The sequence below is a fragment of the Vigna unguiculata genome, chromosome 9 (genome assembly GCF_004118075.2).
Source record: "Vigna unguiculata cultivar IT97K-499-35 chromosome 9, ASM411807v1, whole genome shotgun sequence".
Lineage (NCBI taxonomy): Eukaryota > Viridiplantae > Streptophyta > Magnoliopsida > Fabales > Fabaceae > Vigna > Vigna unguiculata.
This window is the reverse complement of record NC_040287.1, coordinates 30375224-30399254: the sequence shown is the minus strand read 5'-3', so window position 1 is coordinate 30399254 and position 24031 is coordinate 30375224. Positions and strand designations below refer to the sequence as shown.

Genomic DNA, 24031 nt, shown 5'->3' with positions numbered 1-24031 from the left:
CTTTACATTTAAAAAAAAGAGAATGATGAGGCTCAAAAAATGCCTCATCATTTATTCTTTTTAATAATAAATGTAGAATTCAATAAATAATATTCTTTCCAATTCCATTTTATATATACTTCTCTTCTTGTTTCTGGCTTCCTGTTACTAAGAGAAGAGCTTAATTTATATATTTTTTAATTACTTTGCTTTTATTGTGATATATATTTTAGCAACTTTAAAAGTTAAGTAAACTCGTTTTTGGTAGGGTTGAACAAAAAGAAAATCATCAAAAGACAAAAAGAATAAAAAAATACATTCAGTGTTCAAGGGTTTTATTTGGAATAAATATATTAAAATGTAGATTGTAGCTAGATAGAGAAGTAATAAAGCTTTATCTAATAAAGGTGGGGGGAATCTCATTTATCAAAACCATAAAAAAAAAAAAGGTTTTTAAATCTCTGGAAAAGAATTTGTGATTGTTAGCTTTTTATTGTTAACGAATATTTATTGTTCCTGTTTAAAAACTCGAACTCAAATGAGCAAATATCAATTCTTTTTAAATATAATTTTTAAAATATTTTAATACTAATACTATAAAATATATATTATAAACTATATGTCAATTATCCGAATCTTATACATTTCTCAATCTCAATAGAATCATATTCGAATATTCAAAAATATCCTAATAAAATTTTGAATCGAACAAGACCACACTCTAACTTGTGAAAACTATATGAATAACTCTTACTTTGATAAGAGGGACTTTGATGTTGGAAATTATTGGGAATATAAATCTATTAAATACCTAATAATACATCTTCTAACCTACTATTTTGAACACAATAATCAGCATCTTTAAAAATCATAGTTTTACGACTTTGATTATATTAATAAATTTGGGTACTTTATTATAATTTTGAAAATGTAGAAGAACAATAAAAAATATATTAAGATTGATAGCACTTGTCGTCGAAATTGGGACCATTCCTCCAAGTTGAAAATCTGAAAGTGGGAAGCATTAAAAAAACAATAAAGATGTGTGGAAAACGGAGGGTTGGTGAGAGAAGAATAAGTTTGGGAAGCAGAAGATGACAAAGAGAATAATAAAAGAGAAGAGGTAGGTGTTAAACTACACGTAAGACTAATAGAGAATGAGCCACACATAGTTCATATGGCATACGAGAACGATGAAAGAAATATCCATGATAAAAACACCCTCATCACTAACGAAGGCTTTGTAACATGTTTCTTGAAATAAATTCCAGAAGTGAGAAACATCCGACAATAAAATTCTCTCCTTGCAAGGTCAAGACATCACAGGATGATGCATCATAATAAGCCATCAAGATCCTCCAAGTACGACCCGACTCTACAAGCTAAAACAAAGAAGCCATAATCCCAAGGGGAAGGAAGAAGCAAAGATAACCATACTAAATACCATATGTTCCTTAGAACATATCTGTTTCTATGTATGTATATATGTAAATATATCTCAGAGCAGCTCTCGACCCCAGAAACATGGAAAGTTGATTCAGTGCATGGAAGGACGAGGAGCACGCGATCGAACTGGTGTCTTCGATGGACTTACCCTGCATAACACACCACCCGTAAGAACGCTTGAAATTGAAGAGGAAATCAAAGCGCAATGTATTAATCCAACCTTATGGGCAATGAACCAAGAATCACACCACTACAGCTTAGCGCAGCAATTGCACTCTCAGCCTGAAACAATGTGGCAAAAGAAAATATTTGTAAGCATAACATGTCATTCTTTAAAGATTAAAATTTCACAGACACACAGGGGAGTGAAGTTCAGAACCTCACCAGTTCAGAATAAAAACAACTGCACAGATGTTTCATAGGAGATGCATGGACTATAATGAAAGACAAAGCAACATGGGTTGAACTAGAAGTCACCATCATATTCCTAAAATCAAATTAGCAAGCCTAATAAAGACTACAACCCTTTCATGGACCACATGTCTTGCAATATCCTTAACCAGCTACAGTTGAAAAAACTTCCACAGATATGTATCTCTTAACAAAAGATCATTGAGCATCATAAATGTGTCAATTGAAATAAGTAATCGAGCATCTAAAAACTGTATTTATACATTTGGACTTCTACAGGAGAAAAGCACACTAAAGTACAGGATCAAAGACTATCAACTGCGTCTTAGAACCTTTCCATACACATCAATTTGCCAACCCCTTGTTGCTCTAAATACACCTTAGCGCACTAGCTATGTTCAATGCATGCAATATCAAAGGAGTGGACTTTCCACCAACAAATAGCTTCTCAAAATAGGTAATTACAGAGACGAACAACTAATTTACTATGTCGGGAACCGAGCCTGTGTATATTATAATGATGATTCCAGTGCGCATTCCATAGTTGCATAAAAGTGAGTAATGCACCATGACTTCTCTAGCTTCCTCTCCATGGATAATGATAAAAGTAAGTTTGAACATTTTCAAAGAGAACTCACAGCCTGAAGCCATTTGAAGTTATCATTGCAAACAAATAGGCACAGCCACGGTGGTGAAATCAAGATCTTGCCTGGGATGGGACGGGTATACCCATTGCAATTGAACAGCTCAGAGGGAAAGATTTTAAAACTCCAGTAATAGCTAACATCGGTAATGTTCATTTCTCTCCTCTTTTTGATCATTCTCCTTACATGGAGAAAGATGGTTTTAGTAAGTAATCTCTCTTCTCTTTTTATTATTCTCCTTACACGGAAAAAAATGGTTTCAGACAGTAATCACCAGTGTTACTACATGCATTTACTGACACGAGTGCACCCACGGAATCACAAGAAGAAAGACAACGATTTGTGTTGTATACATCGACAAGTTGGCTATGCTATAATTTCCAAACAATATTTCCTAAAAACAAGGAAATAAAGATGTTCTTTGCTATCAAACAAGTGAGACAGAAAGGTTAAAAACTCCAGCAAAAGCTATCGTCAGCAAGATTTATTTCTCTCTTCTCTTTGGCTCATTCTCCGTAAATGAAAAAAAAATACAGTTTTAGTAAGTAATGAAGAGTTATTACTACAAACGCATTTATTGACATGTGCACACCCACAAGATCACCCCAGTAGTGAGACAAGGCTTTGGTGCTGTACATTAACAGATTGGTTTCCCTTTAATTTCCATCCAAAATATTCCAATAAACAAGGAAATAAACATGCCATTTGCCATCAAACACCTAACATGGAAGAGTTTCCAGTCAAAGCTGTCGTCAGCAAGATTTATTTCTCTTGGTAATTCTCCTTACAGGGAAAAACGACAGTTTTAGACAGAAATGAGGAGTTGTTACTTGAAAATATTTATTAACAAGAATGCACTCACATGAATCACACAAGTAGTTAGACAAGGACTTGTTAATGTATATTGACAGATTGAATCAATTTCCAGACAGTATTTCGTATAAACACGGAGATAAACATGTCTTTTGTTATCAAACACCAGAGACATAAAGGTTAAAAACCTCCAGCAAAAGATATCATTGGCAAGATTGATTAATCTCTTCTCTTCTGATTATTCTACTTACACGGAGAAAGACAGTTTTTGTAAGTAATGAGAAGTTATATCTACAAAAGCACATTGATGATGCTTAAGGAAGAGCAAGGGGCAACATTATTGCAAATGATAACCGCAAAGCCAATAGCAGCACTCAATCTAAGGATTATAACAGAAAAGGATAAAAAACACAGAAATAGCTAAATAAACTAGAGTTGAGTTAGATAAAGATACAAGGTTGGGAGTTAATGAGTAATTACCAGAGTGAACTCAACAAAAGCAATTCGAGTTGAATGATGGTAATCCCCAAGGAGCCTCAACCGTTGAACCTGGATAACACACCAAAATGAAGGAAAACATTTTACAAGACGATTAAATTTAACCAATAACAGAAACTAAAACATTTAACCCCGATGAATTCACCAAAAAACATTGGAAAGTCTCGTATGGTCATATGATGTTTACAATTCAACCAGCAATAAACATAACAAGCCTAGTTCCATGAAAAGCTACAAACCTCTCCACAAATAGATTCAAAGAAGTGTTTGACATCGGCTTGAGTAAGCTGCAGGGGTAACAAAAACGGAAATTTTAAGAATTGAGTAATAATTGTGGCAAAAGATACGTGAAAAAACACCAAGCATTTCCTCCAGCAAGATTACAAGTAAGAAAAGGTTAAATCCTAAACTACCTTCTTGTCAATATTTGTGCAATAAATTGTTCTTGAACACATCTCCCTTTCATCTTCAGACTGAGAAATATAGCAGCACAATGCATTATCAGCAACTCTACTCAATCATCTTATAAATGGAATAGGCATCTCAACAAAGAAATATTACCCTGGGCAAAAATGTCGGGTTAACAGGTGCAATAGCAGTTTTTGAAGGCAGAACTCGCAAAGGGTAATACCCGAGCATGGTTCCCGATAGGCTCAAAGCAGCTCTTGCACCTTCTGCAGGCACAACACTATTAATATAATGAAATGTCAATAATAGTCACAGCTTATGAACTGCCAACATTTGACGCTCATGTTACCTTCATCTGTAAACTCGATGAAGGCAAACCGAAGAATAGAATTAGGATCTCCGCAAACACGGCAATCAACAACCTATAGCCAGGAGTCGAGTTCATTCAATCAATAACATGGTCAAGGATTATCTAGAAGAAAAACACCAATTGAAAACAAGCTGTAACCGTTTCTACCTGGCCACAGTTAAGAAACAGTGCTGCCAATTGCTCTTCAGTGACCTACATTACAACAAAACACAATTAAGTCCTCTAGTGAAGCCACGTGGCAACCATTGCATTGAACTAAACCAAAGAATCCACATAAAGGCTAAATTGAGTACCAGCTGATCAATGTCAGACACATAAACAGTCCTCTTAATCATCTCCTCTCTTTTCTCCATATCCATTTTATGATTCACTCTCCGCTTTCCATTATTATAACCATTCTTCCTCTGAAACACATAAGCATCATAATAAGAAGAGTGAAAACATTGTGATGAAAATCAGCAATAGAATAACCATGAAAATCAAGGCAATTCATTCATACCCTTCTGTTAGTTTGCCCGTTAGCATTACCATAACCATTGAGCAGAATAAAATTATTAGGGTAACCAAACCCGGTACCGGTACCGGCACCAGGTCCAGGCAGGTAGCCAAGAGTATTGGTTAGTGAATGGGGCACAAATTCCTCAGCCATGGGATTCAACTTTGACAAAAGCTCTTCCAAATCCCTCATGTCCCGCTTGAAACTCTCACCCCCATTCTCCTCATCCATCCCATATCCATCATTGCTCACCCCATTTGCATGCATCTGACCCATTTGAGTCTTGTAGTTATAATTGCCATTGGGCACTGACATAGTGCTAGGAACTCTATCTTGGTGGTTGAACACGCCGTTGTTCAGCTTCTGATCGCCGTTGATGGACCCGCTTCGGGGTTTCGATTGTTCAACCTCGCCCGAGTCCGATGACACTACACTGTTGTCCAAATTTTGACTGGAAGAACCGATTTTGGCCCCGACATTCTCAGGAACGGCCATAATCACTTGTGTAGAGGTATAAAGGTGCTGTCTTTTTTGTTCTTATGCAATCAGATTATTCTGGGAATCTGTGAAAATAGATTAGTATAAGAAAACAAGAACAATTGACCCAACAAAATACATGTTTGATTAAGAAAGCATACCGAGTTCTCTCTAAAAAAATTCCATGGATATAAGATCAAAGTGAGAAGATCGTCAGGTACAACTACTCCAAAACCCCACAAGAGAACAATTATGAATTTATGTTGTGATACATGTAACAAAAAAGCTAGAAATTAGTGAAAGAAAAAGAGGTTTATCTTACTGTTTCAGTGAAGAAGAGGAAGATGGTGATTATTGTGAGGAGAGGTGAAAAGGGTATTCTTCGGATCGTCCGTTTTCGCTGCACTGACTTTTTGGACCTTCCTGGGAAGAACGTCCCAATTTGATGATGATGTTGATGATGATGAACGTATCAAACAAATAAGAAAAATGGACCCAAATTTTCGTTAATTTCCATAACTGCCCATTCATACATGTCATACATGATATATATCATATCATATATCGTAATAAATATTAGTAGAACATCATGCAATGCCTCCCCAAGGATACATGATAAATCCAACAAAAACTAGGCATAAAGTGGATTTGACAATTTAAACACCATCTAATTAATCACTCACTTTTGTTTAAGAAAAAATTAAGATGATGAAATTTAGAAAAGGTACAAAATTTCAAGTCATAATCTATGCCTATACCATCTTGCTTCTTCTTTTTCTTTTCTTTTTTTACACATTGAAATAATAGGTAGGGGAGTTTTTTAAGTATAAAAATAAAATAACTATTAGATTTGTTAGAGGAATATATTTCAATTTTAATTATGAATTATTTTAATTTTCATAACTTAAATGTGAATAGTTACATTAACAATTTGTTGGGTAGCTATAATATAAGAAAAAATAATTATTTTTTTCAGTTATAATCTATAGTTTGGTCAAATAAAAATATAATTATCTTATTATTTATATATTCAGTTTATTTAAAAAGCCACAAATTAAGTTAAAATTGAAATGATACAATAAAACAATTTCTACATTTACACCTTAATTTTGGTGTTATTAATTTTTCAATTTATCTTTTAAGTAGCTTTTTTTAAATTTAACTTTTTTGTTTAATTATTTTCTAAAATTATTTATGTTTATTTTTATAATTATAATTTTATTATTTTTTGTTAGTGAACATATAAGTATGTGTTTTCAGCAGTTATATATACACCTAATTATAGTGATGATTATTTTTCGTAACTACTCCGTAACAGATTTTTGGTATATACATCTCATTTTTTATTTTATCTTTTTTAATGTAAATTAATTTATTAATTATTTTATCTTTTAAATGTTATATTTACTTTTCTTTATAGTTATTTTTTTAAATATAAATTTTTTATATATTTAATAGCATTTTAATTTAAAAGTAATAAGAATAATTAGTTTTTTTTTATAATTATAAAATAAAAATGGATACACATCCACTTATTGGAAACGTTTATTTTCACATGTTATTATAATATAATTTAGATGTATATATGTGTACAATTATTTTTCTATATTGGTGTATTTTGAATTGAACATATTTTTTAGATGATATTTCCTAATTTTAATTGTCACGGGATTGAATTCAAAGACAACCATAGAAAACAAAAATGTTAAAAATAAAACCAAAACAAAAGAATTCTTTAATGACAAAGACAAATATAGTTTCAATATCATAAATAAATATGTTATTAAATAATTATTTTGTAGTATTTTTTGTTGATTTTTATTTTTTTATTAAATATGTTTTAAAATCAAATATTCGTTTTTTTACTCACACATTTGAAAAAATTTAAAGAAAGATAGTTTTATGTTTTTGTTTTTTCATCAATAAAGAATAATATATATATATATAATTACATAATTTTTTGGGTTGTGTTATTTTATTACAAAAGCATTTATCTATTGTAAACATTATATAGTTAAACTTAACAAAATTAAGTTAACTCTCTCTTTAGTAATCATATATAAAGTGACTACAAAGTTTGGGTTTGTAATCAAGCATCAACTGTAACAAATTTGTAATATGTTGTTTAGTTCTCCATATCCATTCACTGCTACATCTTTGTTCTGCATCTGAAATTCCTCCTTGATTTTCTACACAGACAGAACAAGTGTCAGACTAAAAGTATGACATAGTTAGATTGTCAAGGGACAAAACATCTGACTCACAATTCTTACTTCCTGATAGGCATGTCCCTCCCCCATTACACAAACAGAACAAGTGCCAGACTAAAAATCTTACATAGTTAGATTGTCTTAACAATTCTTGCTTCCTGATAGGCATGCCCCTCTCCCCATTACACAAACAGAACAAGTGTCAGACTAAAAGTCTTACATAGTTAGATTGTCTTAACAATTCTTGCTTCTTGATAGGCATGTCCCTCCTCACAACCCCTCCCCCCAACCCACATTTTTAGTGTGACAGAAGGAGGTTATAGCCCCTCACTTTTTTTTTTTTTTAAATATTAGATTTTACATCTTAAAATTTTTTAAAGTTTGTTAAAAATTTTAAATCATATACACCATTGATGAAAATTAAATTAAGTATATTTTTATTTCTTTTATAAAACATAAAATCTAATGTTAATAAATAATAAAACATAAAATTAAATATAATAAAGAATAAAATATTTATTAATATGTATTTTTTATTTTATTTTTCTTGTTTTTTGAGTTTTTCATTTATTGTACTCATTAACCACTTTCACTTTTTTAAAAAAAAATTAGACATAAACTCACTATTTTTGCTTTCATTTCTCATATGTTTTCTTCTATTTTTGAAAAAAAAAATATTTCTCTTTGTCTCACTTAATAGTGAAATATTAGTTTAATAGTTAGCACTTTTTTTCTTATTTTATGAATCCTTGTATATTCATTTTTTATGAATATAGAAGAAAAAATAATATATTTCTTGTGTTTTTTCATAAGTAGTTTTAAATTATGATTTGATTATTAAAGTTTTTAACTAATTATTTCTCCAAATTTTCAATTAGATTATGATAATTTTTTTTTAAATTTTAATTTTTTAAAAATCATGTATATTGATGTAGAATAAAAGAATAAATTTATGTCTTTAAAAGTAATAAAAAGGGAGATGAAGATGAAAATAAGTAGATTCAACTTTCTTCCATCAAGCATGATACTAAAAATTTAATTAGAAAAGTTAAGTTAGAGGTGAGGAGTTTGATGTTAATTATTTCAAGCATGATAAAAAAACATTCCCAAATATGAGAATCTCCCATGAATGAAAAGGATCAAATTAGTATAACGTATTTAAAATGGAACCCATATCAAATACAATTTTAAAATTATTAATTTTGAGTATATTATTTTGGCCACCTAAAGTTATTGGTCAAGATTTGTCACTAGAAACAAATACACCCTTCCATAACCTATTTTATTTACTATTAAGGGTCATTAAATCAATTGTTGGAAATAAGTTTTAAGTTGATTATGATCCACGATTCTCACTTCCACCCACCTGTTACATGTGTTCTAAATCTTTTTTTGTTATATTGCAAGTGAGAAATAAGTGTGTTTTAGTCTCTTCTTCTAGCCCACGGAATACACAAGAAACATCAATTAATTGTACTACTCTTCTCCTAAGATCTTATTCATGATTAACCTCCAAGCCAAAAATTGTGCAAAAAGAGCTACCTTTACGGTCCATAACATAGTTTTTTATGCAATATAGTTTTTTTATGTTTATAGTATTACCTAATTTAATTATCTTTCCACAACCTTAAAAAATGATAACCTAAAAATGTGATGAGTGTGTCTTATAAGAGGTTTGACTATTTGACATTTAATGAAATAATACCGTTTTGAGCTTCAATCTTGTATTTGACATGTAGACATTTGTAAATAACTTCAAATCATATAAGAAAATATCAATATCCTTAAAACATTTTTTAGAAATTATTGTCCATTTTTACTACAGTGTATAAAACGATATTTATTCCACATTAACAAACAAAAATCTTTAAGAGTGCCTTACTAGTGGATAATATTTTTAAATTAGTTGTTCGTAAGGAGATGTTCCTATACAATCTTATATTTTGGCTTTTGACATTTTAATAGAGAAATTCTAGTTCTTAATTTCGAAACAATTTTATTTTTCATTTACATAAACAAAGTCCAAATGATAAAATCCTAACACTTTTAAATAAAAAAATAACAAAAAAACATATCAGATAAAATTCACATTAGTTGTATATGTGTATATTATCATTATCATTATGTTAACTTGAGATTCTAATGGACAATTAAAGTATTGTAGCATCCACCATAATCTGTGGAAAAGATTTAATTGGGTAATGTTACAAACATAAACGGACTAAATTGATAATTTTAAAACACTAAGGATACAAATAATATTTTAACTATTAAATTCTATTAATCAATATTTAGTGTGACATTACATTTTATTTATAACTTTGTAATGAAAGTGTGGATTATTCATGGACAAATTTATAGTATTATTGACTTTAACAAGAAGAGATAAAATATGTTCAAAGAAAGAAGAAACCAAACTATTAAAAACTAGTAGAAACATATGGATGTAGTAGTGTATGTATGTTTACTTCTTTTTTTTTATAATAACAAAAAATTATAAAAATTATTAGATAATGGCATTGAAAAGGAAAAGAAGTAATGGAAAAGTTATTAAATTCTGAACATTTTGATACATTTTAAGTGTGCATTCAAATTCAGTAGTAAAAATCGAAAAAATGTAATTAATAAAAAAATAAGAACAAATGCCGAAAATTAAGAATAATAAAATTAAAAAAAATCCTTTTTATTTAGTAAAATAAAAAATTTAAGTATTAAAGGATTAACTTGAAGTGATGTCATCCTAGCAAATACATTTGTTATATCAAAGTAAGTGGACCAAACAAATACACGTGGAACTGTCAAATTTATTGCATTTTGATTATCGATACATATCACATTATCACAATACAATACTGATATATATGTCATAACATTATAAATACTACTCGAAAGTCGGATCCAATTCTCCAGTAAATTATTTCTGGACCACATTAATATTAATTGTTTTTTCAATATATGGTTTAGTAAACACTTTTTCTTATAAATTTTAATTTTAATTTACTATTTGGTATGATATTCAACATATAACATTATCAATTTATGAGTATCATTTTTCTTTGATAAATCATTTATCATATTTATAGTTTTCTTTTTTCTTATCTTCATCTCTTCACTAAAAGTTAAGGTGCTTCTTCTGTCAGTTATTTCTTACATAAGAGGAGTTGATAATTAATGAGATTAACAGTATAAACATGACCTTTTTTGCTATATTTTATTTAAATAATTTTTATGATAATATTTTATAGAAATATTAAATAGAAAATAAATTTTCCAAAATATAGTAATAAAAATGTAATAATCAAGCTTAGTCATCTATTTCTATTGAAACAGTTTGCGTTAGATATATACAAGCATGTGTGTTGTTTTGTGCAATGAACTGTTTTACTAGGGAGCTTTTCGAAATAGTAAAATTAATAGAGTCCATTTTTTTATCATCCTTCATAAATTTTTTAAATATGATGAATTACTTACTTTCTAACATTTCTTTTTTATTTTTTATAAAAACTAAACACCCATCCATCATTTTAAAATCATATTATGTCAACATATTTAATCTGCAAAATTAAATAGAATAAATATTTTCTTCAGGATTATCATCAATATGAACAATTATTAGTTCTTCAATATTTTTTGTTTATTTTAACACGAGATTAATCCTTACAAAACACTAAACATGTATCGATTTAAATCTTAGACGACAAATCCATAATGATATAAATCAGTTAATCACAGTGTCAGATTTTAGCATAAGCTACTAAAAAACGATATTTTTTATTTGTTTATTTGTGGTAGTATGTTTTTAGAGATAAATTTAGTTATTTTTTTATTTGATAATTTGAAAGTAACAAAAAAAAAGACGGTTTTAATCATTTGAATGAAAATTATTGTAGTTTAAAATTTATAAAATAAAAAACGTCTTTATTCATTAAAAAATCTAAATAAAATGCATGTTTTGTAAAACCGATTTTAGTTTCAGAAAATAAAATCATATCAGTTAAAATGTAAGAAATGTTTAAATCATATTTAAACGGTACAATATATTTTTAAAAATTTAGAAGATTAAAAGTGAATTGAACTCAATTTTTGGAATTGAGAAAACAAAAATAATATTTTTAATATTAGTCCTTAGTTAATGATTTAAAACTCTACAAGTCTTTCTTTACTTTCTACTTTCAACAGTACAAGGCCTACTTTTTAATTAAGAGAAGGTTCTAATTTAATTTTAAAATTTATAATAAGCACAAAAGCAAATATGTTCTTTTGGTTAAAATATCATTTAGTTTTGTTTTCTTCCAATTCTACACGTTTGGAATTGAATTTGAGAAAAGGAGAGAATGGTATAAAAGTACTATGATGTTAATGTCATGACTCGCGAGTTATATAATAATTAATTAATTATTAATTACGGAGGTGAAATTAGTCTAATCATCATAAAAATCATTCACCGGTGACTAAACTGCGTAGACATCCACATCCTTATTAAAGTTAGTGATTAGCATCAGACAAAATGATAGCATAAAAACGTTCTTTTTGTTTATTTGTATGTTATGTTTACGAAGCGATCAGAAATGTAAAATAAAACCAACGAATATAATATTTTATGATGAAAAAAAAACATAAATCAAATCACATGTTTTTTGATTTGGAAAGAGAAAAATATTTAATAAGATGGGAAAAAGTAATATTTCATCATATTGTAGTTTTTTAAGAGAATAGAAGATTAAACCATCTAATTAAATAATATATTTTGAAACTCTGGTGTGTATAATTAATGCCTCGGATCATATTATCGGATAAATAAAGAATTTTAATGATAATAATGAAATAAAAACAACCTGTGGAATAATAGATGTTTTAATGAAACGATTAGCACTAATTTTGCTTAACTCAGGGATTATCTTAAACAATATTTTTTTTTCCAGTATCCCAGTTACTCTTTTGTTTGAACTTTAACTAATGGATTATTTTTAAGAATACTAATTTAAATTTATATGGATAAAGAAACACGCGATTGACGTTGTGACTATGATAGTCTTTTAAAGTTTGGTAGATTGAAGAAAACAGAAAGAAAAGATAATGTTAGAAGTAAGTAATCAAGCTTATATATAAATCATTAAATATTAACACAGTGAACAAAAAGAAACATGAATTTTGGCTGTGCTTAATTAAAGAACCTCCACTGTGTTTGGGGAAATAACTTTGAATCAGTCTATCTATGTTCATATTTGTTTTTATTTAAATAAATTTTTAATTTTAAAATTACTTACAAAATAAATAAAAACTATTTATCATTAAATTGTAAAAATTATTTATATTTATATTAAAATAAAAATAATTATTTTTATTATCATAAAAAAATAACGCACATGTGTATTCTCATTAATATTAATATAAATGATTATTTTACATTACTTAAATTTTAATCCATTTATATCATATTGGAGATATAATTTTCCATGTTTTTAGTTGACTCATATAGGTTCTATTAAGTTACATTATATTTATTATATCATTAAACATTTCAAATGTTATATATATATATATATATATATATATTATTTATGGATATGTTTATCGTGAGTAATCTACTTCTATGTAATCTACTATCATTACAGTTGAAACAACATACAACAAAAAAAGGTAAGATAATGTATACTCATTTGTTCACATTACTTCATCAACTAATTAATATCAAAAGTATAAATTGTTATTGACAATTAATTATATTTTCAAATTAGATAAGAAAATTTTGAACCTATCATATCATATGACCTTTAATTCAAGGTCTTATAAAAATAAGATTGTAATTTTGATATTATGTTTGAATAGAACAAATAGAATTTTAACTTTTTTTATAAGTTAAAAAATTAGATGCTTCATCAACAACTAAAAAAATATTATGATTACAAAATAATGATAACTACATAAATAATTTATTTTCATTTTTATATTTAAGAATTCTATAATATTTTATTTATGTAACAATAAAATATTTTTATTTTATTTCGGGATTCTTTAGTTGTCTTGTGCAATTTTGTAGTTTTGATATACTCGAAGTTCTTAAATATTTGATGTGAGATCTCCATCACAATGCAAAATTTAATTTTGTTGAGACGCAGATATGCATTGAGATGCGAGGAAGGTGAGTGCGACAGCAGCATTTTGTTGGTAAGAGAAAACGTTGTTACCTACGATTCTTCCAAATTATCATTGCCTCACACATCTTCGCAATCACTGTCACACAGGAATGGGATTCGCAGAAACACTCCAATGTCTTTCTTTTTCCTCTGTTACCCCTCTCTCTCTTTTATTCTTATTAACTTATATCATTATTAAGCTTTTGTTGTTGTAACTTACAATGTGGCGTGTTTGGTCGAGTTTGAAACGGAATAAAAGGAAAGTTTAGTTTTTCCACGTTCAACCATGAGAGAGTCAAAGACCTAAACCTTAGGAGGTGGTAATCTTGAATTCAAGAACCTTCAATTATGAATCACTTGTTCAATCAAGGTGTGCTTCCATTTTTTTTCCGCTCACAGAAACAAAATCATAACACAAATCTCTTCGATCAATGGTCAACCGTGTCGTGTAATCATAAAAAACAAAATGGATAAAAAAAAGTGTAGTTAAAAGACAACAAAAATTGAGTTTGAACACGAATGCATTTTGCGGATATTTTAATTATATTTCTTGTCATGTTTCAAGTAAGATTAATATAATTATTGTAAATTCTTTGAATAATATTTTTACCATGTTCTCTTCTTTTTCATTGGTCCTAATTTAATAATGTACAACCTAATAATATCATGTTGTTTAAGGCCTAACGGGTCTTTGACTTTTTTTCTTTTCCTTTGTTAGTTTCTTTTCTTTCTTCACTTTTTCTTTCTTTTCTTCTTTTGCAAAGTTTTCCTTCTCCATCATTTTTCTTCCTCTTTCAAAATTTAACTCCAATTCTCTTTTGAAGTCAAATTCCGACTTCAATGGTAGGTAAGTTCAAGATCACACTATGCAAATAATTTGTAACTTGAAGTAAATATAGCTTTAATTAATTAATTAATTAATTTTTATGCTAATACCGGACATATTTAATGGTTTTGTTAATTGACAAAAATATTTCTCTTATGTTATTTAATATGCGATTACAATTTTTTATTGTTTAGTTAGATTCTTAGGAATTTTGTAGCTTCTTATGACAAATATTTAGGTCATAAGTGACTCTCACACAGAGAAATTACCTTACACTATAATTAATTTGTTTGTTTAAATATAAGAACAATCGTTGTTGACGTAATTGATTTGTTTTTATTGAATTTCAAGTTATTATTAGGTTTACATTGGAATAGGGGTTTAGCATGGACAAATTAAATATATTGGTTTTACCATGAATACCAGACTTTCTATGTATTACATTTTTTTTTATAGTTGTTAGAATAAGTAAATTGGTTAGTTTAAGATATAAGGTTGATTTTGAAAGGTTATGCAAAATTGTTAATTATGCTTAATTTGTTCACGTGTAGGATTATAAATGAATTGATTTTCAAAAAAACTTGATCCACTCAACAGATTTTGAGGCGTTCAGCGGATTTTGTCTTAATAGTCAGTTTCACTATCAGATTAGTTGCTCAAGGAATAAACACATTGGAATATGCTCAATTAATTTATTCAAAGAAACAATTAAGATAAACTCTTAATTTAATCCACTCAATAGATTGAATTTTGTTTAACAAAAACGCTTTATTTTAACTTGTTATATATTTAATTCATTTGGATTATTTAAACCATGACTACTATTTATGAATATGTGTTTTATATTATTGTTTAATCTCAAGAAAGTGATGAAGAATTTATATTTAAAGATGATATGAATTAAGTTGAAATCATATACATAAGATAATATGTTGACTAAATTTATGATTGTAGGGATTAAATATCAAGTACAGAAATTTGTGATTACAAATATATGTTGATTTCAATCATGTCCATTAATGTATAAGTTGAAATTGAAAAAAAAAAAAAAAAGAGTCTCTTGTATACACAAAAGACATGCATATTTGAATAAATAATATATGTACCAGTAACTCAAGGACTAATTTAAAATATATTTTTACACATGAATAAATAATACATTTACTAGTAATGTAAATTTTTATATTAGAATAAAATATAATTTTTCATCTAAAATTTTGTCTATTCCCTTCAATTTAAATTTTTTTACATTAATCCTTGAGAGTATCTTACACCAAGTACTCCGTCCATATTTTGTTTTACATTAGTTTTGATTGAGTCTCAAATTTTCAGACATGACATCTCATAATTTGTGACATAAAACAAATAGATCAATATATTGACTTTATAACAATTATTTTAATAATCATATAAAAAATCAATAAATTTATAGTATAACTTATTTCAGTGGTAGTATATATCTACTACATTCTTTATATAATCAAAAGTAAACCCAATGTTTTTAGTATGGAACACGTAGCTGCTTGACATGACATATTACTTACGATGGGATAATTAACTAATCTGACTAATAATGATTTTATTGGTTGCACGGAGTGAACTTTATATTTATGCATTATAATGATGAACTGTTTAGTCAACCCTTCATAAACAAGGAACCTATATGACTTTTTTTAGAACAAATAAGATTAGTTTTTATTATATTTTAGTGAATAATTTTCTTATAAATGTCGGAAATTACAATTCAAATTTCATGCTCAAGTGACAATTAATTTTATTTTTTCACAAAAAATAATTTAATCTTGTTAATGGTTAATAAACCATTCAAACAATAAGTATAGGGACACCTTACATTATTTTGAAAACTCAAGATAATGGTACAAAATATAAAATATTTTTAAGTTAATCAAATAAATTATTTAAATTAACAATTCTAGATTTAATATATAAATAAAAATATGAAGACATTCTTAAAATTAATAGAAAAAAGAATTCCCTTCTAAATCTCTATCGTAGTTATTGGATACAAAAATCTATTAATCTCTATCTACCTACATTTATTTTTTATTTGCCATAACAAATTATTTATCTATATACGGAACAGAAACAAAATATAATTTGTAATAAAACGTGTTTTAAAATATTCTTCTAGGTACAATACGGCATCAAGCATATTTTAGTATTACTTAAAATAGTTAGCATCTCGCACAAAACTTTAAGGCCCGTATACAGTATAAATCTGGTAAAACTTAAAATCTATTTTTAAGATAAACTTGAAATAAGTACTTTAGATTTAGTTTTATAATTATCTACCTAAAATAAATAAACTAATTGTCGAAGAACCGATCCCTAAAAGTTGAGATAATTTTCATTTTAGACTATTAAAGTCGAAAACAAAAGATAATATAATATTCTCAAAAATTAAAAAAAATATAGCTTTTAACTCCAAGCATTAAATTAAAAGATAAAAAAAACATTTTTTTAAAACTCTTAGTTTAATTTTAGAGTTTATAAACTTTAATAGTATTTTATTAAATTTAAAGAATTAGAATTAACTTTGTAGTTTAAGAAATTTTAAAATAATAATTTATAATTGTGTAAATGTAAAATTTAAATTATATAAATTTCAAATACAGAAGGATAATTATGAATACATACATTTATTTTAACAATACGCTTTCTTCTGAGATTAAAAAAATAATTTATTAAAATTTTATAACAAAAAGTCCTACTTAAATCTATAATTTTAGAGGAATCTTACAAAATCTATGTAAGTTCTCTAATGGAGGGATCTTGCAAAATAAGAGTCTTAAACTTATAACTCACTCTAACCAGGCATGCCAAATGTTTGTACCAAAACGAAGTGAACAAATGAATTCCCTTAATGCATAAGAAGACAGTGTGTTGTTGCAAAGGAGAACTCCACTCCAAAACAGAAAAATGTAGAAACAAAAAGTAGCGCAAAAATCGGAACATGTTTGGGCAATATTATGAAACCAAATGACTTGGAGACTGAGTAGGTGGCTTCCACCAACCACATAACACTAGCAGCCAAAACTAGTGTTCGCAATATACTCTAACACACTTCTCACACATCTTTCATTATTGGCTAAAAAATTTTGAGGTAGAAGTGGTGGTTGGTGCATGCAAGATAACAAACAAACAAAAACAAAAAACAGAACCTAACTAAAACAAAGGCTTTGTAAGATGTTTCTTGAAGTAAATTCCAGATGTTAGAAAAATCCAACTATAAAATTTTCTCCTTGCAAGATCAACCCATCATAAATTAAGCCTTAGAGATCCTCAAAACGCCACCCAACTCTACATCTAAACACATAATCCACGATCCCAACAGAAAACAAAGATACCATACTGCAAGTCTCATCAAGGACAAAAGTATCAACAAAACGCCACAGGTACCTTAGAATATATCTGTTTCTATGTATGTATATATGTAAATATATCTCCGAGCACCAGCAACCCCAGAAACATGCAAAAGGACGATTCAGTGGATGGAGGATCGGGGAGCGCGAGGACGGACAGGTGTCTTTGACGGACTTACCCTGCTCAACATACCATGTTTCAAGCAACATTAACGAAGGTTGTAGTAGGTTTAAGGATAGGTCAGTTGAAATGAAAGGAAGATATGTTAGTCTAACCTTATAGGCAGTGAACCCAAAATAACACCACTACAGCTCAGTGCAGCAATTGCACTCTCAGCCTGCAAGAATGAGGCAAATAAAAGCAAATATTAGCCAAAACATTTGGAGACAAGATACTTTCCTCTACAACAACATATAAATATTGGGAGTAGAACATTTTATCACAGATACAAGAATTTTACTGGGACCACACCATCATGTTACAAAAAGAGACAAATTGAAACTGACAAAGATGAAACAAAATTCCAAACACTACAAAGGCAACCGAGTGTAGCATCTTATCGTCGTCTGAGAGCTCTTCTGCATTAACAAAATAATCAGCAAAAAGAACAAAACAACATTTAACTTGCAATAGATGTTGAAATAAGGATGGAAAATGGATAAAAAGATAAATACATCAAAAACAACATATCCAAAAAAGATTAAGCAAACACGTCTATGCTATTAACAAAGTCTATGCTATTAACAAAGTTAAACAGCAGAAAGTTTGAGGATGGGCACATCAAAATTGAAGACAAGGTTTAATTGAATTTATCATCATATCTAAAATGTATCAATTTTAGATTATTTAATTTAAACAAGACAAACTCAATAGCATGACTGAGCCACCAGAATGTGATCTATGAAAATCAACAAGCCCAGGTAACATTGCCTAGCTCAATAGGCTAGAAACTAATACTAATGAACTTTGTCAGGTCTCCATATTATAGTAATCCTAACACTGGCTAGAAACTAATGAACTTTGTCAGGGGTCTCCATATTATAGTAATCCTAACACTCATGTATGGATAGAGGTGAATATCATTCTCTTATTCACGGATGAAAGAAAGCAGCGCAGCCTTCCTCTAATAATATAATGGGAGCCAAAACAAGGCCTACTAGTATGAGATTCAACCAACCATCTCTAGTTATATGAAAAAAAAAATCACTATTGCAACCTTTTTTTCACCACACTACATGTTTCAAAAACGATTTCATGGATTCCTAATTCAGTTTTCTTCCTTTCAAAAATTATAAAAAAGGAAAATAAAAGAGTGTTATGCTAAAAAGGCATGCAACATGTTTTCTTTATACAAAAGCCAATTGATTTAGGTGTTATATGAATTGCATCTATGATTATTGTTGTAATTTAATATTTAGTTTGTCTTAAAAAAATAAATTCAATTTGTCTTCTGACTTTTCTCCCTCCTTTTCTGTGGTATCACAGTGTAGCTTGAATTCAAACCAAAATTGTCAACATTAAGATCCTAACTAGAATCAGAAGGGAGAGAACAACACCTAAAATGTGATTACAATATAGATCATAAGGTCCTACCTATTATGCACATTTATAATAAAAAATATATATAAATATAAGATAACAGATAAGAAAAATAATCTTAAAAATCATTAGTTCGTTACTAAGATTTAATTAAATTTCAATAAAAAATACATAAGTCAGTTGAAACCTACAAGTGAAGTTAAAATTATAGCTCCAATATAAATGAAATTTTTATTTATCATTAGTCAAACATTACAAAGTAACAAAAGTTTACGATTCAAGAGAAAGGGACATGTTTTCTACAACTCCTACAGTTAACTATTAGCCACAGCCAGTATAATGTTGTTTGGCACAGTCAGCAAGCAATCAGAAACTAGTTAAAAGGGGAGATATCATTTGGAAAAATGTAGAAAAAAAAACTAGTATGGACCACACCCAGCAGTCCACAACCAATTTTGACTTCAAAGGAGATAATTGGTAAACTGCAACTGTGATACAAACAAATTCCAACCACCACATTCCATCAGCCATCATCAACAAGAACAAATCAACCACAGACCAATCATAGAACACATACTGAGAGATGACATCAAACAAGGAATTGTGTTCAGATGGATATAGTTTTCTCTTCTCTCCAAATTGGTTTTGGCCCACCACCAAAATGGCAGCTCACTACAACATTAAATGTGTGTGATTTTATGTCAATGAAAAACCAAAATATATCATTATCTAATTTAACGTAGAAGCAGTTTTATATAGCTTCTGAGATCTGCATCATTTATGTGCACATATAGGTAGCAGATGCAAATCAAGCACTCAATAAGATTGGCAATTTCAGCGCTTCTACGATCTTATTTTTAGTTTCTCATTTTACACTATAAATAGTAATGTTTTACTATATTATCCAGCATTAAAAAAAATGTTTGGGTGATTCTAAAGATCTAGCTTACTGACACTACTAAAAAAAATTAGAAGGATCATCACGACTCCTTTTACACACATTTCTGTTGATTCTTTTCTTCAAAAAGACTGTTTTGGAGCTATTTCAGCAGGCAGTGTGCAGCTACTATAACTATGAAAATATGAATCACAATTATTGACAGAAATTTACCCACAGGCAGTAATAATGGATTCCCTTTTTGGGGAGGGGGTGGGAATAGAAGAGTAGCACTCCAATAGACAATACATAAAATAGCCGTAAACCAGAGTTCACTCAAAAGAAAACAATACATTTGAAAAGTTAGAAAGTAATTACCAGTGCAAACTCAACAAATGCAATTCGAGTTGAATGATGGTAATCCCCAAGAAGCCTCAAGCGTTGAACCTACATGAATAAATGAAAATATTTTACAAGATACTCATTAACCAACAACAAACGGTATTCAATCTAAACGAATACACCAAAATAATGGAAAATTTCTCATATGGCACTTAAAGTTAGCCATCAAAAAATACTATAATCCTAGTTCCGTTAAAAGCTACAAACCTCTCCACAAATAGATTCAAAGAAGTGTTTGACATCTGCTTGAGTAAGCTGCAGAAACAATAATTTTTTTTAAGAATAGTGAGATTCAAATGCAGCATAAGACATGAGAGAAGACGAAGTAGTTCCTTCAAGCAAGATTCTACAAATGTGTCAAATCCTAAAAGTACCTTCTTGTCGATATTTGTGCAATAAATTGTTCTTGAGCACATTTCCCTTTCATCTTCAGACTGAGAAATACAGCACCATCAGGAAGGTTAATAGCAATGCTAATTCACTATGGCCAAACATCTTCAAATATGTGTAATAGGCATCATGAACAGAAAAATATTACCCTAGGCAAAAATGTTGGATTCACAGGTGCAATGGCAGTTTTTGAAGGCAGCACTCTCAGCGGGTAATATCCAAGCATGGTACCAGACAGGCTCAAGGCAGCCCTTGCTCCATCTTTGCACACAACAACGTTATACAGTGAAATATCAATAACAATCACAGCTTACAAGCAACATACATTTGGAAAAAATGTTACCTTCATCTGTAAACTCAATAAAGGCAAATCGAAGAATAGAATTAGGATCTCCACATACGCGGCAATCAACAACCTATAACCAGCAACAAGGTATCAATTTAGTAATACGATCTCCCATAATTAGGAAGAAAAAGGCGTGTCCTAAATAAATTGTAACCATGCTACCTGGCCACAGTTGAGAAAGAGAGCAGCCAGCTGCTCTTCAGTAACCTAGACACCAACAGAAACACAATCATTTGTGTGTATTCCAACAGAGAAAATAATCAATTGCACGAATACAGGCAGCAAACATCGCAAGCTAGTTGAAACAAGAGAATCCACAAGGCAGCTAGACAACAATCATTAGCATGAATGCACGTGGCAAACATTGCAAGCAATCCACAACACCGGCTCAAATGAATACATGTTGCAAACATTGTAAGCTAGCTGAAATAGGAGAATCCACAAAACAGCCAAACAATAGTGATTGGCACTAACATGAATACTCGTTACAAACTAGCTGAAACAAAAGAATACACAAAAAACCCTAAACAATAATGATTGGCACTAACAAACGTGGCAAACATTGTAAGCTAACTGAAACAAGACAATCAACAATAGAGATAAAATTTATACCAGTTGATCAATGTCAGACACATAAACGGTCCTCCGAATCATCTCTTCTCTTTTCTCCATATCCATTTTATGATTCACTCTTCGCTTCCCAGGATTATAGCCATTCTTCCTCTGTAACACATGTTATAGTATTAAGAAAAAAGGTAAAACATTCATGCTAGGGAGAGAACATAATCTAATTGAAATCAAAAACAATTTACTCATACCCTTCTATTGTTAATTTGTCCATTAGCACTGCCAAAGTTATTAGGCAGCATAAAATTGTTAGTGTAACCAAACCCAGTATTAGGTCCAGCTAAAAAGCCATGAGTATTGGTTAGTGATGGGGGCACAAATTCCTCGGCCATGGGGTTCAGCTTTGATAAAAGCTCTTCCAAATCCCTCATGTCACGCTTGAAACTGTCACCCCCATTCTCCCCACTCATAACCCCATTCATCCCATACCCATCGTTGTTCACCCCATTTCCGTGCATCTGAGTATTGTAGCTGTAATTTCCATTAGGAACTGTCATAGAGCTGGGAACTCTCTCTGGATGCTGTTGATGGGTAAACACACCGTTGGTCAGATTCTGATCGCTTCGAGTTTTCGATTTCTCGACCTCACTCGAATCCGCAGACACTACACCGCTGTCCAAACTCTGACTCGAAGAACCGATTTTGGCCCCAACATTCTCAGCAACCGCCATAATCACTTGCGTAGAGATGAAAAGTCGCTGTCTTTTTCTCCGCTTTAAGGTTTTTTCGTGAATCTGTATCAACCAGTAAAACCTTACAAAAAGGAAAAGACCCAGAACGAGAAAACCTTATTCAGAACGAAAACAAACCTGGGTTTTTGTCTAAAAATTCTTCATTGACATAAGATCAAACTGATCATGGAGATTGAGACACAACAACAACCACAACCAAAAAAACAACCTTAAAACCCCAGAAAAGAAACAGAGAGAAATTGGTGATAGAGGTTTATCTTACTGACGATTAATGTTATAGAGAGATGTGAGAGGGTAATATTCTTCGGATCGTCCGTTTTCACTGCACTGACTTTTTAGACCCTTGCAGCAGAGAAGAACGTCCCAACTTGATGTCTTGATGGTGATGATGAATGCATCAAAGAAAAAATTGAACAGCGTGACTCAATTTTTTTGTTTGTTTTTTTTTTTTCATTAATTTTCCACAACTGCCCATTCAGTCACACATGTCGCCACGCGTCTGATGCATCCGCCAGGATACTCATAAACCAAAGCCACGGATTTGATATTCAAAACATCAATTAATGAGACACTTATCTTTCATGCCAGATGATGTTAATGCCATTAAACATAATTAGAGGGATTAATAAGAAGAGCCGTGGCTACTAATGTAATATTAATGTAAAAGATAGAATAATCTTTTTATTCTTTTTAATGCAAAGGGTATTGGTTTTCTAAGTTTGATTTTGACGTTTTCTCGATATAATGATAGTGATATCAACACTTAAGAAAATCAAAATGAAAGTTTTGTTAAACAACAAAAGTAAAAAACTTATAATCTGCTTATTGTGAAAAGATTTTTTTTATAAATATTTATATAGTTTTAGGATATTTTAGGTGAGTTTGTTCGTTGAATTAGTTACAAGTAAGAGAAATAAGAAAAATATTGAAATTAGTTCTTTTTATAAATTAAAATTAGTTTTTGAGCAAATTTTTTTAAAAAAAAAGTCTATACTTTTATTAATAAACAACAAAATTAGTTTTTAATAAGTGTATAAATTAGTTTCTAGCTTATTAAAA

The 24031-nt window shown here is 29.5% G+C and overlaps 2 protein-coding genes across 4 annotated transcripts; both read right to left on the bottom strand.

Moving 5' to 3' along the window:
- Positions 1-1086: 1086 nt before the first annotated feature.
- LOC114163792 (polyadenylate-binding protein-interacting protein 12-like) lies at positions 1087-6086 on the bottom strand. 3 transcript variants are annotated; one of them, XM_028048114.1, is made up of 12 exons: positions 5865-6086; positions 5704-5765; positions 5069-5628; positions 4863-4973; positions 4717-4761; positions 4549-4621; positions 4353-4465; positions 4205-4264; positions 4031-4078; positions 3774-3842; positions 1646-1707; positions 1087-1574 (listed from the first exon to the last, which is right to left on the bottom strand). In XM_028048114.1, the coding sequence occupies exons 3-12, from the start codon at positions 5558-5560 to the stop codon at positions 1517-1519; spliced, it is 1131 nt and encodes a 376-aa protein (XP_027903915.1). In that variant the 5' UTR covers positions 5561-5628; positions 5704-5765; positions 5865-6086; the 3' UTR covers positions 1087-1516. The 3 variants fall into 3 exon arrangements, with proteins under 3 accessions (XP_027903915.1, XP_027903916.1, XP_027903917.1); XM_028048115.1 differs by having other exon boundaries at positions 5704-5713; positions 5865-6050; XM_028048116.1 differs by lacking the exon at positions 5704-5765 and having other exon boundaries at positions 5865-6049.
- Positions 6087-17898: 11812 nt separating this feature from the next.
- Positions 17899-23484, bottom strand: LOC114163793 (polyadenylate-binding protein-interacting protein 12-like). The gene is made up of 11 exons (XM_028048117.1): positions 23090-23484; positions 22472-23014; positions 22266-22376; positions 21816-21860; positions 21651-21723; positions 21456-21568; positions 21292-21351; positions 21125-21172; positions 20894-20962; positions 18375-18436; positions 17899-18278 (listed from the first exon to the last, which is right to left on the bottom strand). Exons 2-11 carry the CDS (start codon positions 22949-22951, stop codon positions 18221-18223), a joined length of 1119 nt encoding a protein of 372 aa, XP_027903918.1. The 5' UTR covers positions 22952-23014; positions 23090-23484; the 3' UTR covers positions 17899-18220.
- Between the last annotated feature and the right edge of the window lie 547 nt (positions 23485-24031).

Excerpts from the sequence above, each read along its gene's own strand:
- LOC114163792 (XM_028048114.1), bottom strand. The coding sequence starts at position 5,560 with ATGGCCGTTCCTGAGAATGTCGGGGCCAAAATCGGTTCTTCCAGTCAA. Across the intron at positions 4,466-4,548 it reads CATCGAGTTTACAGATGAAG|AAGGTGCAAGAGCTGCTTTG; the intron begins GTAACATGAGCG and ends TTGTGCCTGCAG. Across the intron at positions 4,265-4,352 it reads ACCCGACATTTTTGCCCAGG|TCTGAAGATGAAAGGGAGAT; the intron begins GTAATATTTCTT and ends TATATTTCTCAG.
- LOC114163793 (XM_028048117.1), bottom strand. The coding sequence starts at position 22,951 with ATGGCGGTTGCTGAGAATGTTGGGGCCAAAATCGGTTCTTCGAGTCAG. Across the intron at positions 22,377-22,471 it reads GACAAATTAACAATAGAAGG|AGGAAGAATGGCTATAATCC; the intron begins GTATGAGTAAAT and ends CATGTGTTACAG. Across the intron at positions 21,861-22,265 it reads TGTCTGACATTGATCAACTG|GTTACTGAAGAGCAGCTGGC; the intron begins GTATAAATTTTA and ends GTTGGTGTCTAG.